This window comes from Rhinolophus sinicus, linkage group LG06 (assembly GCF_036562045.2).
Source record: "Rhinolophus sinicus isolate RSC01 linkage group LG06, ASM3656204v1, whole genome shotgun sequence".
NCBI lineage: Eukaryota > Metazoa > Chordata > Mammalia > Chiroptera > Rhinolophidae > Rhinolophus > Rhinolophus sinicus.
The window spans coordinates 13080615-13098035 of NC_133756.1; the positions used below are offsets into that span (position 1 = coordinate 13080615).

Here is a 17421-nt window from a genome sequence, read left to right on the forward strand (position 1 = left end):
AACACTAATGTTCTGTGTTATATTTAGGGTTTTTTTTGTGTTTTTTTTTAATCTGTCAGAAGCACTTTATAATTTGCATTGCAAAAGGTAGATAGATAATCAGGTGCTCTCCCCAACCCCAAATCAAAAGAGCTGGTAGCTTTTTGGGTAAAGGAAGGAAGAAAGAAGGTAAATTGGTGATATTACTAAATTATTTGATGAACTAATACTCTCTCTTATGAAAAATGTTTTCTTGAAATAATTTTTTTAAGTCTAGGAGTTAGTTATGGCTAGTAAGGCAGTAAACATGTTTAATTAGAATGAGATTGCTTTCTGTGGGGCAGAGAAAGGATTTATTTAGTCTGATCTGAGCAAGGTCTTTCACAGCACAGCAGCAGTACAAAATATCTTTAAGGTCAAAGTGACTGTTTCTTTTGTATCAAGGTTCTCTGCCTTCATTATATTTGAACCAAGAGGGAGGAGATTCTTTTTATTCTTCTTCCTTTCGTCTTAACAAAAGAGAGACCTAAAAATCCATATTTTTCCAAAGTAGAGACTATCAGATTTAAAAAGAAAACAAAACCAGAAACAAGTTGCATACAAGAACACTGAAGCAAAAGTAGACAGAAAGGATGAAAAATAAAGGAATAACAAAATCCACTAAGCAAATAATAGAAAGCTGATGCATTAATATTAATTGCTATAAATCGGGTTGGCAAACTTTTTCTGTAAAGGACCAGATACTAAATATTTTAGGCTCTGTGGGCAAATTGTCGCTGTTATGACTACTCTGCTTCAGTAGCATGAAAGCAGCCATAGACATGTAAATGAATGAATGTGGTTATATTCTAATAAAACTATTTACAAAACAGCCAGCAAACTAGATTTGGCCCTTTGGTGTAGACTGCTGACCCCCTGTTCTGATTATATATTGATTATATAGCAGTGAGTAAAAAAGGCAAGATACCAGTGCTCAAAGAATTCAAAAACCAATAATCAAACATATAATACTCTCAGGTATATTGATAACTAAAATATTTTTAAAAACCTGTGAGGAGATTGAATGTGACAGGAAACTAAGGTGGAGGGGCCAAGGAAGACCTCTAAGAGGAGACTTTTAAACAGACCTGAGTGAAGTGAAGGAGGGAGTCTCGGAAAGATCGTGCAAGGGTCCTGAGGAAAGAGTGAGTCTGGCCCATTGAGAATTGGTAAGAAGTCCAGTCTGGCTGGAGCAGAGAAGTGGAGATGAGTTTTGTGCATTAGACAGGTACCAGATTATGTGAGTTCATTCCAAATGTGATTGGAAGGCTTTGAGGATTTTAAGAAGAGTACAATAGTTTGATTTCCTTTTGAAAAGTTCTCTCTGGCTATGTGTGTGGGGGGGAACAGGTAGTAGGGGTGGTGGCAAGAGGGCAAATAGGGAGACCAATTAAGAGGCAATTGCCTCAGAATGCAGACAACAGATGGTGATATCCTGGACTAGGTGGCTGGGAACAGAGATGCTCCTCTGGGGCTAGAATGCATTAGCAAGAGCAACCTTATCACCAATGTGCCGAAGATGACACAGCCACAGTCTGGACATAGTTTCACTGGATCCTCTGGCTCAAGAGTCCTCCTTTAAGATTGCAATCAGGATGCTGGCTGGGGCTACAGTCATCTTAAGGCTCAACAGAGGGAAGGACATACTTCCAAGCTCACTTATGTAGTGATTGGCAGGCCTCAGAAGATCCACTTCCAAACTTACTCAAGTGGCCGTTGGCAGGCTTCAGGTCCTATCTGGCGGGAGACAAAAGTTCTTTGCCACACAGACCTCTCCAAGGAACCACATGGAAAACCCACAACAAAGCAGCGACTGCTCTTAGAATAAGGATGTAAAGGGAGGTAATGAGGGCAAGCAAATCCTTCCAGGACTTATTAAAAAGTGACCAAAACGACTTCTCTCCCCTCACCCCTCTCCCCAGACCTGCTCTACTAACCCCCATAACCTCATATAACTAGAAGGTTGGAGAGGCGGGATGGGAATTAGCAGTCAGGACTCAGCCTCGGGAGAGAATCCCTGGCATCTCTCTTTAAAAATCAAATGAGAATGGTTCCAAGAGATTCCCCCACGGAGACGGGTTCTTCTTGCCCTTCCAAGGCAAGAAGGGCCTTAGAAGCCTGTACAGAAACAGTAAAGCAGACAAAGGAGAGGCCCAGTGGACACCCTATTAAGTATACTAGCTGGGGGTGGGGACGGACCCAGAGGGTTGGAAGAGGTCACAGTGAGGTGGGGCTCCATCCGAGATCTGTGCAGGAGAGCCGCACACACCTGCCCCTCGCGACCTTGCCTTATAATACCTGTCTGCCCCGCGTCACCTGTGCTGATGTCAGTGGTAGCCAGTGTGGTGACATTCCAGAGAGGACCACTGGCCAAATAGGAGACACCAGTCTCTTTGCCCTCCTGTTAGTCCCCAATCGCTTAGGAGCCAGACTCCGAAGGGCACAGGGTAGGATTAGTCCAAGGCGGGCTCACCCCGGCTCAGCCCACCCCACCCTACCGGAGCTCCGCGGGGCGGCGCGCGCTTCACGCCAAAAAGGAAAGCCGTCTGCACTCCCATTGTCGGGTCCCAGGAACTGAAATTTAGAAAATGATTTTTCCAGCCCCTGATAAGGCTGAAAGAGGAAAGTCCACACGCTACAGCGTGAAGGACTGGGCAGAGCCCAGCGCCGGGTCAGGGCACTGGGGCAGCGGCGGGGTCGGCGGAGACCACGGGCCGCGGGGTCTTGTGGGAGGCGCCTCCGGCTCTCTCCGCGCAGGCGCAGTGGGACCCAGCGGCGAGCTCCGCCCGGGGCGCGAGTGCGGGACGGGTGAGTCTGGGTACGTCTTCGGAATGCAGGTAGCTGCTCGCTGCAAGATTGGGGCTCGGAGGGGCACCACGGCTCAGCGGGAAGATGACGATCAGAGGGCCAGAGCGGGGGAGGGATTGAGGAACTTGAACCCCATATCTGGGGCCCCAGGAGCTGTGGTCCCAAGAAAGAGTAGCGCCTGCGATTTGGCGGCGGAGGGTTGAATCCTTCCAACTTCTCTAAAGCAGTCACTTCACCCAGCTTAGCTCACCTCAGACAAGAGCATTAGGAATCTGCCTCCCGAGTGGCTCCAGGATCCCTTTTGCCTTCCGATTCCAGCTTTGGCTCGGCAGCCCTGTGTCCCGCTGCTCCCGGCTGTGAGCGGCCTCGGGTCCCGGCCGCGATCCCGGGATAGCGGCCGCGGGGGTGAGGTGGGGAGCTCCCCTCACAGAGCAGTGCGTGCCCGGTGTTTCCACCCTTTGGTGCCTCAGGTTTCTCCCTCAAGTGTTGCAGTCCCGGTGTCCAGAGGTCCCCAGTCTGAGTTCCTCCAGGTCTGTATCCAGGGAGGTACTAAGCGTAACTTTGAGTCCGGCTGGGTTTCCGACTGCAGGACTCTTGCTGGGGGTACAAAGACTTGGGGCCCAGCAGAAAGATGCCAGCCGAGGAAAAAGTGTTCCAGAGCCCATAGGAACAAGCCATAAGAATGAAGGCTGTAGTCCCACAGGCAGCTGGAACCTATTCTGAGAGGACACACCTGTGACCTGTGGTCTCCCGCTTAAACTACTGTGCCAAGGCTAGCGTCTGGAGGAGGAAGGGGTTCCAGAGCTGCTGGAGCTGCAGAGGTTATTTAGCAAGGCTTGGGGCGGTGACCACTTTCAGGGAACAGAGGGTCCATGGAGGTTTTGACTCAGGATAGAGGGAAGAGGACTTACCTGAAATGGTGGGCGATCTGTGGTGTGGAGAAGGCATCACAGGTGGTGGAAATGGTTCAGGCAAGGCTGAACAGTTGTCCCAGCTGGCCACTCTGGGGCTGCAAGTCAGGCTTGGCTTCATGGCTCCTTTCTCCTACAGCTTGGCCTTCTTAACACCCTGCCCCCGCCCACGAGGAAGAAGACATGACTAATTCCCAGGTGAGGTGCGATTTTCCCGTTTCAGTCTAGAATGTATCTACTCTTGAGGAAAATGATAAGTTCCTCTTTCTTCCTTAGGAAAGAAGGAAACCAACATTTATGGAACACTTAACTGCATGCTACATACAGTCATCATTGACTTTTAACTCTCACAATTGTGAGAAGTGGATATTCCCATTTTACACATATAGCAACTGGCTCAGTGAGGCTTAGAGACTTGTCTAGTTCACCAAGCTATTAAATGTTGGAGCCAGGATTCATCTCTTGGTCTGTTTCCTCTGCTGTACGTGTTGTCTATGGACAAATCTCCTCATCCAGAGATTGATCCTAAATTGTACACAACTAGAGGGCTGGACCTAATCTGTGAAATGAAAGACTCCTAAGGGAATGCTCCCTTCTTGTCTGGTGCCCTCCTTTAAGTTTGCTCTCTTCCTAACATGTTGCTCATTCATTTATCCACTTAGTCATGACTGCTCCATGCTCAGTGGTATATTCATGCTGAGACTGCAGTCAGTCCTATGTGTGCTGAGGAGGGGAAAAATCAGTGTGCGCTGGGGTGATTGAGGAAGACTTTAGAAAGAGGTGAGCTTTTAGTTCTTAAAGAAAAGATTTGAATATATGGGGAACTTCCATACCTCTTTCAAGTTTTTTTGTTGTTGATAAGTGCTTTATGGCCTAGTGTATACTCAGTTTTTGCAATGTTTCATGTGTGCTTGATGTATATTCTCTAAAGGTAAGTGCCAACTTCTGTAGGTGTCCATAAGATATGACTTATTCAAAATTTCTGTATATTTGCTGATGTATTTTTGTTTGCTTGACCCGTCAGTAATTGAGAAAATATGTGTGGAATCTCTTTGAGTAATAGATATAGGCAGACCTTCGAGATACTGCACGTTCTAATCCAGACCACTGCAATAAAACGAGTATCACGATAAAGGGTGTCACATGAAATTGGTTTGCTAGTGCATATAAATTATGTTTATGTGTAGTCTATTAATTGTGCAATAGCATTATGTTTAAAAATGTACATACCTTAATTAAAAAATACTTTATTGCTAAAAAATGCCAACCATCATGTGAGCCTTCAGCGAGTTGTCATCTTTTAGCCAATGGAGGGTCATGCCTCGATGTTGGTGGCTGCTCACTGATCAGGGTTGCTGAAGGTTGGGATGGCTGGGGCAATTCTTAAAATGAGACAGCAATGAAATTTGCTGCATCGATTGACTGACTTCCTTTCATAAACAATTTCTCTGTAGTGTGTGATGCATTTTACCCACAGTAGAACTTCTTTCAAAACTGGAGTCAATCCTCAAACCCTGCTGCTGCTTTACCAACTAAGTTTATGTAATATACTAAATTCGTTGTTGCCATTTCAACAATCTTCACAGCGTCTTCACCATGAGTAGATCCCATCTCACTTTCTTTGCTCATCCATAAGAAGCAATTCCTCATCCATTAACGTTTTATCATGAGATCGCAGCAATTCAGTCACATCTTCAGGCTCCACTTCTAATTCTAGTTCTCTTGCTATTTCCACCACCTCTGCAGTTTCTTCCTCCACTGAAGTCTTAAACCCCTCAAAGTCATCCATAATTTAGTGATGGATCAGATATAAGGGATAAGAGAGAGGAAATCAAGCATGACCCCTATTTTTCTGACTTGAACACCTGGGTGGTTGAGGTGTGGTTTCCTGATTCAGGGAACTGGGCCAGAAGCAGGTGTAGAAAGGGAGATAAAGTCTGAATTGAGTGTGTTGATTTAGATGCCTTTGTGACATCCAAGTGGGTATTTATTTCATTGATTACCTACTATAGATCAGGCCTCCTTCACACTGGATGTTCAAGTGGAGTTAGATGTGGAACTCTAGTTCTAGCTAGAGGTCTTGGCTGCCAGTGTACATTTGAGAGTTGTCAACCTTCAGATGGCATTTGAAGCTATCAGAATAGGTGCGGTCACATAGGGGAATGAGAAGAGGGCATAGGATCCAACCCAGAGAACCCCAGCATTGATGAGTCGAGTAGAGGAGACTAAGAAAAAGTGATCAGAGAGGTAGACAAAAACCAAGTTACTAGGCTATCCAGACTCTAAGAGGAGAGAGTTTGAGGAAGATCGTGTGGTCAGCAGGGCCAAATAATGCCACGGAGTCAAGCATAAAAAGGAGTAAAAACTTTCCATTGGATTTATCAGCAAGAAAGTTATTACTTATCTTAATGAGGATGAACGTCTAGAATTGGAATTGCTGGATTAAAGGATATGTTTGATAAATACTGCCAAACGGTTCTCCCAAAGAGTTTGTACCAGTTTATATACCTTCCAACAGTGTATGAGGGTACCTGCTTCCTCAGACTTTAACTAGTAATGGGTATTATAAGTCTTTGCCCAATGGATAGGGGGAAGCAATGTCTCATTATCTGAATGTCCATTTCTTTGATAATTTGTCAGGCAGCATATTTTATCTTTTTAAATTGATTTTTAAGTGCTCTTCATATTATTAGTCTTGGTGAGCCTCTGCATAAGATATTATGTATTTTTAAAAAATTGTATTGTTCTTTTAATTACTCTTATGGCTTGGGGCAGAACTCTGAAGTCCCTTTTATTCTGCCTACCTTTCTCAGTGTTGCCAAGTTTGCCCTTTGTACCACCAACGGTGTTGTAGACGCTTGATAACTGAAGAGGAATTACTGTTCATTGGTGTTTTAGGAACCTGTTACGTTCAAGGATGTGGCTATGGATTTCACGGAGGAGGAGTGGGGGCAACTGGACCCTGCACAAAGGGCCCTGTACAGAGAGGTGATGCTGGAGATCTATGCCAACCTGGTCTTAGTGGGTGAGGACAACTACTCTTTAGAGAATTTTTGTTTCCTTGGTTGTTAAAAGCTGTGGGCTCCAAAAGGGTTTAACTAAGCAAGGGCTTGAGATTCAGATATCAGAGTGTCCAAATCACTATTGAAGAAGGAAAAATGTTGCTACCTAAATAAAAAAACTTTCCCCACCCCCATTTGTAGTTCTCTTTTTTCTTTTTCTTATGTTTATTCACATAACATAAAATTAACCATTTTAACGTGTACAAGTCAATGACATTACAACGTTATGTAATTACCTCCTCTATCAAGTTCCAAAACATCACCCCAAAAGAAAACCCCATACCCATTAAGCAGTCACTCCCTATTCCCTCTCCCTGTGATTACTTTTTAATTAGAAAAATATTAAAAGGATATTATACATAAAGTGAAAAGTATCTCTTCGATTCTTTTCTGTTTATATTCACATATAAAGAGGGAGAAAGTATATAAACTCACACACACAGGCATACCTTGGAGATGTTGCAGTTTAGGTTCCAGACCACCGCAATAAAACGAGTATCATACTAAAGTGAGTTGTCGGTGGAGGGTGTTGCCTTCAGTTTGTAAAAAAGCACCACCTGTGAAGTACAATAAAGCGCAGTACAATAAGATGAGGCGTTTATTTTGTTTCTTTGTATTTATTTATTTGACAAAAATGAGTTCTTCTGCAACATCCTTTCAGTTGATATGTGTTATATATCTTTACATGTCAAAATATTTAGACTCATTTCAATCCTGTTTTTCATTATTTAGAGCCACTTCAACCTTTTTCATGGCTGTATCATATTCTATGATATATTAATGTAATGAAATTAATTTTTTAATCACTGCTTTATTGATATATATTTAAGATACCAATTTCTCTCTATTACAAATAATGCTGAAATTGCTGTGCTTGTGCTTGTATTTTTGGATATTTTTTATTCTGATATTTCTATAGAAAAAATCTGTAGAAGAAAAATTGGTGGATCAGAAGATTATACATTTACTTTACTGTCAAATTGCCTCCTGAGAAGTTTGAGTCAATTTATATTCTCATGAGAATTCCCGTTCTTCACACTCTCACTGCTCCCAATCTTTTGTTTGTTTGCCTATCTAAAAAGTAAGAATGACCATCATTTGATTTCCCCCCTTTTCCTTCTAGGCCTGCTTTTCCTCTAGTCTTCGCTTCCTCGCAGTAAAATGGAAACTCCACTCTTCAAGTTGCTTAGGCCTAAAACCTTGGAGCCATCCCTGACTCCTTTTCTCTTACCCCAAAATCGATCTATCAGCAAATATGTCAGTCCTGCTTTCAAATTATATCCGGAGTCTAATCACTCCTCACCACCTCCGCTGTTGTTACCCTATTCTAATCAACCATCCTCTCTCTCATTGAATAGCCTCCTACCTGGTCCTCCTTCCTCCCCTCATCCCAGCCTATTTTCCATATGGCAATCACTCTGATCCTTTAACACACTAAGTCAGATCAGAACCTTCCCATACCAATGCCCTGCAGTTGGTGAATGGTTAAACTGGGGTACATCCATGCTATGGAATACTACTCAGCAGTAAAAGGGAATAAACAACAATTTATTCACACAAAAACTAGGATAGATCTCTGAAGGGAATTGTGCTAAGTGAAAAAAAAGTCATTCTCAAAAGATTACATACTGTATGATTTAATTTAGATAACATTCTTGAAATGACAAAATTAGAGACATGTAGAACGGATTAGTGGTTGCCCGGGATTACGGATGGGGGAAGTAGGAGGTGAGATCGGTCTGGCTGTAATAGAATAGCACAAGGGAGCCTTGTAATCAAACAGTTCTGTTTCTTGACTGTAGTAGTTACACATCTACACAGGTATTAATAATAAAATTGCATAGCACTAAGTACACATACACTCACAAATGAGTGCATATAAAATTGGTGAAATTTGAATGAGGTCTATGAATTGTAGACTTCATCATTTTAAATGTAAAAAAATATATAAAAATTGGATTTGAAAACATATATTTTCTGTAGAAATCTTAGAAAATACAGATGATTAATGAAATTCCATTCCACATTTTATTTTTAAATATATTCCATTAAAAGTGGAATATTATTCAGTGCTAAAAAGAAATGGGCTCTCAAGCCATGCAAAGACATGAAAGAAACTTAAATGCATATTACTAAGACACCACTCTGAAAAAGCTGTATATTGTATGATTCCAAATCTATGACATTCTAGAAAAGGCAAAACTCTGAAGACAATAAAAAGATGAGTTGTTGCCAGCGGTCAGAGGGGAGGGGGGATCAATAGGTAGAACATGGAGACTTTTTAGGGCACTGAAACTATTTTGTATGGTACTATAATGGTAGATACATGTCATTATACATTTGTCAAAATCTATAGAATGTGCCACACCATGAATGAACCCTAATGTAAATTATGGACTTTGGGTGATAATGTGTGTAGGTTCACTGATTATAACAAATGTACCACTTTGTCACCAGATGTTGATAGTGGGGGAAGCTTGTGGGATGGGGGATGGATGGGGTATAAGGGAACTGTGTTTTCTGATTAGTTTTGCTGTGAACCTCAAATTGCTCCATGAAATAAAGTCTATTAAAAACAACACTGCAGCTAAAACAAAAAAACCAAAGTAAAGGGGTGGGGTTAAAAAAAAATCAAACCTGCAAACAAGAAAAAAACATAAGATTTGATGTGTACACTTCCATTATTATTTCTGATACATAATATATACACATATGTAAATATGTATTTATACAAAATGGGGTTATATAATGCCTATTTTTCTAATCTACACTTTACACTTAATATAGTGTGACCATCTTTCTAACTTTTTATTTTTTCTGACTCACCAATCTCTTTTAGAAGACCCTTACCCCAAAAGTTAACAGAAGTACATGCATACAAAGTTTTATACATATTTTGGGGGTGTCATCAACTCCCTGAAGCCCATCCATGAGCCCCTTTCCATTTTAATAGCTGCATAATATTCCATTGTGTGAAAAATACCTTGATTTATCCAAAAATTTATTAATTGAATTAAATATTTATAATGGGCACTATTCTAGACACTGGGGATACAGCAGTGAATAAAACAAAGTCCCACTAATATGGCACTTATATTGAGGGGCGAGATAGACAATAAACACATATATACAGAGGGTGCCAAAAAAAATGTATAAACATTTTTTTAAAATACATTTTATTGGGGATTATTGGGGAACGGTGTGTTTCTCCAGGGCCCATCAGCTCCAAGTCATTGTCCTTCAATCTAGTTGTGGAGGGCGCAGCTCAGCTCCAAGTCCAGTCACTGTGTGCAATCTTAGTTGCAGGGGGCGCAGCTCACAGTGGCTCATGTGGGGATCAAACTAGCAAACTTGTTAAGAGCACTGCGCTCTAACCAGCTGAGCTAACCAGCCGCCCCATGTATAGACATTTTAAGAAAGGAAAAAACTATTAAAATTGTAACACTCAATATATACCAATAATGTTTGACTTCTGCAATTACAAGAGGTGCTCAAAGTGGTTACCGTCAGCGTAATTTAATACAGTTTTTTCCTTTCTTAAAATGTGTATACATTTTTTTGGCACCGTCTGTACATGTATCAGGTGATGAGTGCCCTGAAGCAGGGTAAGGAAAGGTGGGGACAGTGGAAGGGTGGAGTGTGATGGGGAAGGCCTCTCTGATAAGGTGACTGGGTCAGGAATCTGAAGGAAGTGAGGGAGCAAGCACTGAGGACATGTGGGGGAAGAACGTGCCATAAACAATCCACTATTATTGTGTCTCAGTCCATTTGGGCTACTTTTACAAAATACCACACACTGGACTGGGAGGCTTATAAACAACAGATATTTATTTCTCTCGGGACTGGAGGCTGGAAGTCCGAGATAAGGGTGCCATCATGGTCGGATGAGGGTCTTCCAAAGGGTGACACTCTACTTGTATCCTTACATGGTGAAGTGGCTAGTGAGCTCTGTGGGGCCTCTTTTATAAGGGTACTACTTCCACTCAGGAGGGCTTCCTTCGCTCTTATGACCTATCACTGCCAAAGCCCCCACCTCCTAATACCATCACCTTGAGCATTAGGTTTTCATCATGAATTTGTGAGGGACAAACATTCAGACTGTAGCATGTTGAATGTATGCCTTTGTAGTTATTTTGCTGTGAAACAGTGCTTCAGTCTACATTATTGTACATTTGTCTGATTATTTCAGTAAGACAACGTTCTAGAAGAATTGTTATATAAAAGTGTATGCACATTTTAAGGTTTTAAACACTGTTCCCCACAATGGACGTATCTGTAGGCCAGCCATTGTTCAAAGTACTTCACTGGAATTAATTGATTTACTCTCATCACAATAACCCTGTGAGACAGGTGGATATTAACATCATCCCCATTTTATAGACAAGGAAACTGAGGCACAGATACCTATTTTTCGATCTATTCTGTAACCTCATTATTTTTTAGTCATTGGTTCATTGTGGCCATTATTCCATATCAGTGTATCCAGATCTACCTTACTCTTTTTTTTCTTAACCCTGTCCTTTTTAAAAAGGTGGACTGTATACCATTCTACAGCAGCATAATTCATTTAACTAGTCTCTTCCTGATGGACATTTAGGCTATTTTCAATTTGGCAATATTATAATGCTGCAATTAATATTCCTGTTGACATATTTGCTGAGGGTTTTAGAAAGATATATATATATATATATATACAGTAATTTTAGATTTGACAATTGCTTTGTGATTGTTATATTCTAGTGGATTATTCCTTTTGGCCTATTTAGTGTATTTTGCCTCAAACTCTGCTTTGTCCGATGTTATGTTGTTCATCTGCCCTCTTTTAGTTTGCATTTACCTGGTATATATCTTTGTCTCTTGAAAGCTGAGTATGGCTGGGTTTTTTAAACCTAATCTTGGCATCTCTAAGACTTTAGCCCATTCACGTTTACTGTGATAATTGACATATTGGTTTGATTGCTGATATTTTATGCATTCTGTTTAATCCCCTTATTATTATTTGGCATTCCAAACAAATTCTTGTTTCTTTCCTTTCCCCCCTATTTTTTCATTTTCAGACAAACGTTCCAAGTCCCTGCATGTTTGAAAAGGTGTTTATATTCTTCCCACTTGTGAATACTAGTTTGACAGAGTAGAACCCTTTAGTTTCAAAATAGTAATTGTATCTGTGTTCTTAAGCTTCTTATATTGCTGATTCCAATCTAATTCATTTAGTCATTTTATTTTATTTCATTTTAACTGTTTTTCTTTTCCCTCCCTTCTGGAAACATTTAGAATTTTCTGTTTCTCCTTGGAATTTTGAAATTGCGCTAGGATGTGCTTAGATATGTTTTTTTTTCTTTTTCTTTTCTTCAGTAATCATGTTTGCTAGTCATTGAGCCCGTTCATCTCTGAATCCTTCAGCTCAGGGAAGTTTTCTTTTGGTATTTGATGAGATTTTTGTTGAGGGAAAGGAGGAACATTATTCATTTCTATTTTTTATGTTTCATGTCATCCCTTTTTATGAGTTTTTATTTTGACTAATTGTGGTCGTCTTTGTGTTTTTTTTTCTTTTGGTATCTTCCTTTTGCCCTTCTAGGGGAATCATCAATTCAGGTTTAGGATTCTTGACTATCGTCTTTTCCCCTCAGGACTCTGGAGACATTATGCAATCGTTTTCTGCCAATATTACTCTTGTTTTGAGGGAGTAACTTGTTTTGTTTTTTATTTTGTATGCTTATAAGATGTTTTCTTGATCCTTGAAATTCAGAAATTTCATCCAGATATATGTATATGTTAGTTTGTCTTTTTTTTTTTTTTTTTTTTTTTTTTTTTGGCACTCCTACATGGTACTAGGGGAATACTTCCAATCTAAAGAATCAAATTCTCTTTCAGATTAAATACATTTTCATTACTTCTTCTATTTGTTCTCTCTTTCTGAATCTCTTCTATGTATATAAGATCTTCTAGATGTATCCTTCATGACTTAATATTTTTCTCACAATTTCACTTTGTAAAGTCTTTTTTTCCTGAGTCCTGATAGAACTCTTCAAGTTGGTCATTTGATTGACTAACATAGTTTCCCACATTCTCTAGTCTGATACTCTATTGCTTGCCCCTCCATTAAGATTTCTTAATTTGACAATCATATCCTTCATCATTGTAAACATTTTCTCATTCTCAAAGCATCCCCTTTCCACACAGGAAAGAAACTTTATGACTGTGCTGAGTGTGGCAAGAGCTTTAGTCAGAGCACAGATCTCCGCTATCATCAGATAATTCACACTGGAGAGAAACCTTTCATATGTGACACATGTGGCAAAGGCTTCAGTTATAACACAAATCTTCGCGTTCATCAGAGGGTCCACACAGGAGAGAAACCTTTTAAGTGTGAGGAGTGTGGCAAGGGCTTCAATCAGAGCTCCAATCTCCGCATCCATCAGAGAGTCCACACTGGAGAGAAATCTTTCGTATGTGACACATGTGGTAAAGGCTTCAGTTATTACCCAAATCTTCGCGTTCATAAGAGGGTCCACACAGGAGAGAAACCTTTTAAGTGTGAGGAGTGTGGCAAGGGCTTCCATCAGAGCTCCAATCTCCGCATCCATCAGAGAGTCCACACTGGAGAGAAACTACAGATGTGCTAAGTGTGGTAAGGGATTCAGTCGGAACAAAGATCCCCAAATGCATCAGAGAGCCTACACAAGGGAAACTGTTTAAATGTGGGACTCCTAAGATGCAAACATTTATGCTCGTCAGAAAGTCCACACAGGAGAGAAACCGGTAAGTGTGAGGAGTGTGGTAAAGACTTCGACTACGGCGCTAATCTTCGTGTCCTCCAGGGCATGGAACTGGGGAGAAACTCCACAAAAATGATGTGTGAAAAGGGCTTCTTCAGTCAGAGCATATATCCTGAAGTTTTCAAAGAATTCACAGAGAAGAAAAACCTTTTATATGTGATAAGTGTAATAAGGGCTTTGGAAAGAACACTGAGCTGGCATCCATCAACAAGCCTACACAGGAGAGAAGTGTGACAGGTGTGCTGAGTGTGGTGAAGGTTTCATTTGGAACATGGATCTTCTCTAGCAGAGTTGATGCAGGAGAAAAACTGTAAACAGGATACCTGTGGTAAGGGCTTCAGTTACAAAGCGAACCTTCCTGTTCATTAGAAAGTCCACGTGGTAGAAACCCTGTACATGTGAGATGTGAGCTCAAATTTTCATACCCGTCAGATTCCACGTGGAAGAAAACCCCTGCCAGTGTGAAGACTGTGGTAAGAGCGTCTGCTGGAGTGCAGCTCTCCGCCTTTCGCAGACAGTCTATTTCTCTCACAAGATGGTGAGCATAATGAGAGTGCAGCTCTGGGTGCTTTGCTCGCCGTCGTGTCCCCAGCTCCTAGCGCAGTGCCTGGCACAAGTAGTCACTCAGTAAATACTTGTTGAATGAAAATCCATGTGGAAGAGAACCCCTATTCGTGTGATACCTGTGGTAAGGGCTTCAAGGTCCACACATTGAAACCTTTTTAAAAAACATGTTGTGTGGTAAAGATTTCAGTCAGATCACGGGTTTCATCATGAGTCAATCCCTGCAGGAGAGAAATTCTGTTAGCCTGATGAGTATGCTAATGGACTTAATCAGAGAGAAATTTTCGAGTTATTAAATCAGTGTAGTATCCATATTCTTATCTTCAACATAAGAATCCACCCCCCAAAACTGTGTCAATTGTAAAAATACGTTAGTAAAAACTCATAGGGTAAAACATGTCTATTTATTATTTGGGGGGAAAATCCTGTGAATGAGGTATGAGATATGTGTGAAGCTCTGCACTGACTATCTCTACGTGGGTAAGGTTGACTCCACCAGAATCTGGTACCCGTAACTATTCTTTTATATTTCATCTCACAGAGGCACATGTTAGACATAACCAGTGAGTTACCCAGGTCCCGTCACTCACCTGGGAAGGACACCTGGCAAAGTGCCCTTCTAGGGTGAGAGCCTCCCAGCCCTAAATGAGTGTCTCCCTGTCCATCGCATCACCAGGCTGCTGGATGCCTTTCATCCTGGTAAAGCATCTGCCAGGTAGATGTCTATAGAAGACATAGCTTAAGAAAGGGACTAGGTCAGGGTTATGGAAGCGAGTTAAAGGAGAGGAAAGCAAATCTGAGAGGGTAGGGAATCGTTAGAAGGAAGAAAAAGAAAAGAACAACACTAGGTTGTGAGATGGTGGGGATAGAAATCTCATGGGCTTCTCCAAAGTCTCTAGCAAGTGTATTGACCCCTTCCAGGGCTCTCCCTGGAAGTCTGTGCTGACCAGAGCGTGGTCTGTGGCAGGTAGGTGGACCCCACTGGCGTCAGGGCCAGTCGAGACCAGAGGTCTCAAATGCTAGGAGGGGCCTTGGAAGGCAATTCCATGCCCCATCATTTCTCCACCTGGTCCAAGTCAGGTGAGACCATTATCCCTCCAATGGAAAGAAGGATCTTACACGAAGGCTATAATAGGACTGATTCCCTTTGGGAGGCATAATTGGGAGACAAAGCCTGGGGGCCTGGCAATAAAGAGGGAAGACCCAGGGTAGTAGCAGTGAAGAAGAGGTCAGGAAGGGAGAGTTTGTCAACATTTCAACGGAATCCTTCTCCTAGCAATGCGTTCTGCTATGTCCCCCTAAGCAGTCCTTTTGGAGGAAAGGATATCCATGATTAGAGAGGCTTTGGGGCTCTTTAGGAGGACCGCCAGTTGAGCAGTCCAGGCACCACTGCTCCAAGTTGGGAAAGGGGGTTTATATCCCTGGGGACTGTCATGACAGCTGACACAGGGGAGGCGGTCAAACATCATTGGATGAAGGTTTTGAGCTCTGAGGTTTTATGTTAGTTTCTTTTCCTTCTTCCTCTTTGTTTTTCCTTTTATTTTTTCTTTCTTTCTGTGTTTAGATTTTAAAAATATTTTAAGTATAAAATATTTGAGACACAGAAAAGCTTAGAAAGTATAACAATTATTTTCCCTCCTCTGAGATTAAGTAGATGTTAACATTTTTGCCATACTAGCTTCAGATCTTTTTTGTTAAGGAAAAAACCGCAACAAATACAACTAAAGCCTCATGCTCCATCTTTTCTCTCAACTCTGCTCAGAGGTAACCATTATACCTAAGTTACTGTGTATTACTCCTGCATATGTTTTTGTCTTTTTATGACCTGTATGTCCCTGATATTTTAATTTTTTATATAGATATATATTATCTTTTTGCAATGTGCTTTATTTACCAAACATTACATTTTTCAGATTTTTAATGCTATTTAGAACTAACTGATGGATTTTAACTTGTGTCATGTTCTAAACTATCTCAGATAGATATTCTTTTTAATAGATTATTTGTATATCCCTGTGCCAATAACACACTTTTGACTATTATAGCTTTATAGAAATTGTCTTGGCTAGTTAAAGGCCTTTATTCTTTCATATAATTGTAGTATCAGCTTGTTAAAGTCCTTGAAAAAAATCTGTTGGATTCAGAGTTTTGGGGGTTTTGTCTCTTTCTTTTTTCTCCCCTTTCATTCCTTCCATTGGATGATGTTTTCTCTCTTTTTCTCTACAAGGTTAGTAGTTAAATTTTTATATCTTTTTGTTTTATATTAACGTACATAACTTAATAAAATTTGTATTATGTCACTCCTTAACAGTATAGACTAGAACACTTTAACTCTTCTCCTTCTCCCATGTTACATGCTGTACATGGTTTTATTTTCATTGTGTTTTTAACACACCCCAAAATTTGTCATTATTATTGTAATGACTATTATTATTGTAAATAACCAATGAAAGTTTAGATTAACCTGCACATTTGCCAGTTTTTTTTTACCACAGTTTCGTTTCTTGCATTTCCTCCTTCCTGTCTGAGTACATTTCCTCAGCCTTCCAGAGCAGGGGCAGCTTGTGATGTGGTTGAACACACCAATTCTGCAGGCAGACTCCATGGGTTTGATATTCGGCTCTGCTGATCTTTAGCTACGTGACCTTGAGCAGATTACTTGATTGCTTCGTGCTTCAATTTCTCCATCTGTAAAATAGGGATGATATTATTATTTACCTTATGGGGCTGTTATTAGGATCAAATGAATATTTATAGAATGATTAAAATAGTGCCTGCTACATACTAAGCCTTATACAAATGTTTCTTATATAAATAAAATAAAAGAATCCCTCCGTTTTTCAGCAAGTGTGTCTGAGAGTGGTAAATTCTTTGTTTCTGTATTTCTCCCCTCACTCTTGTATTACAGCTGGGTCTAGCAAGCTAACATTTAGTTTTACTCAGCAGTTCCTTAGCCACCAGTGCTGCTATTGAAAAGTCTGTTATTAGTCTAATTATTATTTCCTTTCAGACAGTCTGGCTTTTGTTTTTGGTTGTTTTTAAGATGACTTCTTTAGCTTTAAAGAGGTTTTGTAAAATTCTGAAAAGCTAACAAGTATTCTGCCATTTTACTAAATGTATCTGGGTGTAGGTTTACTTATATTTTTCCTAATCAGGGCACACTCAGTTTCTACATGGTAATTTCTGTTTTATTCGTTTTTATTCTTTATTATATCCTACTTCTTTTAGATTTATATTTTTTCTAGCTTCTTGAGTTACATGGTTAGAGCTTATTTATTT

At 40.6% G+C, this 17421-nt stretch overlaps 1 protein-coding gene across 1 annotated transcript; it reads left to right on the plus strand.

Annotated features, from left to right (window-relative positions):
• The first annotated feature begins 2791 nt into the window (after nucleotides 1–2791).
• ZNF664 (zinc finger protein 664) lies at nucleotides 2792–16419 on the plus strand. Its single transcript, XM_074334493.1, is given in 5 exon segments — nucleotides 2792–2836; nucleotides 3877–3935; nucleotides 6636–6762; nucleotides 12983–13409; nucleotides 13411–16419. Coding segments are annotated over 4 exon segments (657 nt in total). The 5' UTR covers nucleotides 2792–2836; nucleotides 3877–3920; the 3' UTR covers nucleotides 13499–16419.
• The last annotated feature ends 1002 nt before the right edge of the window (nucleotides 16420–17421 follow it).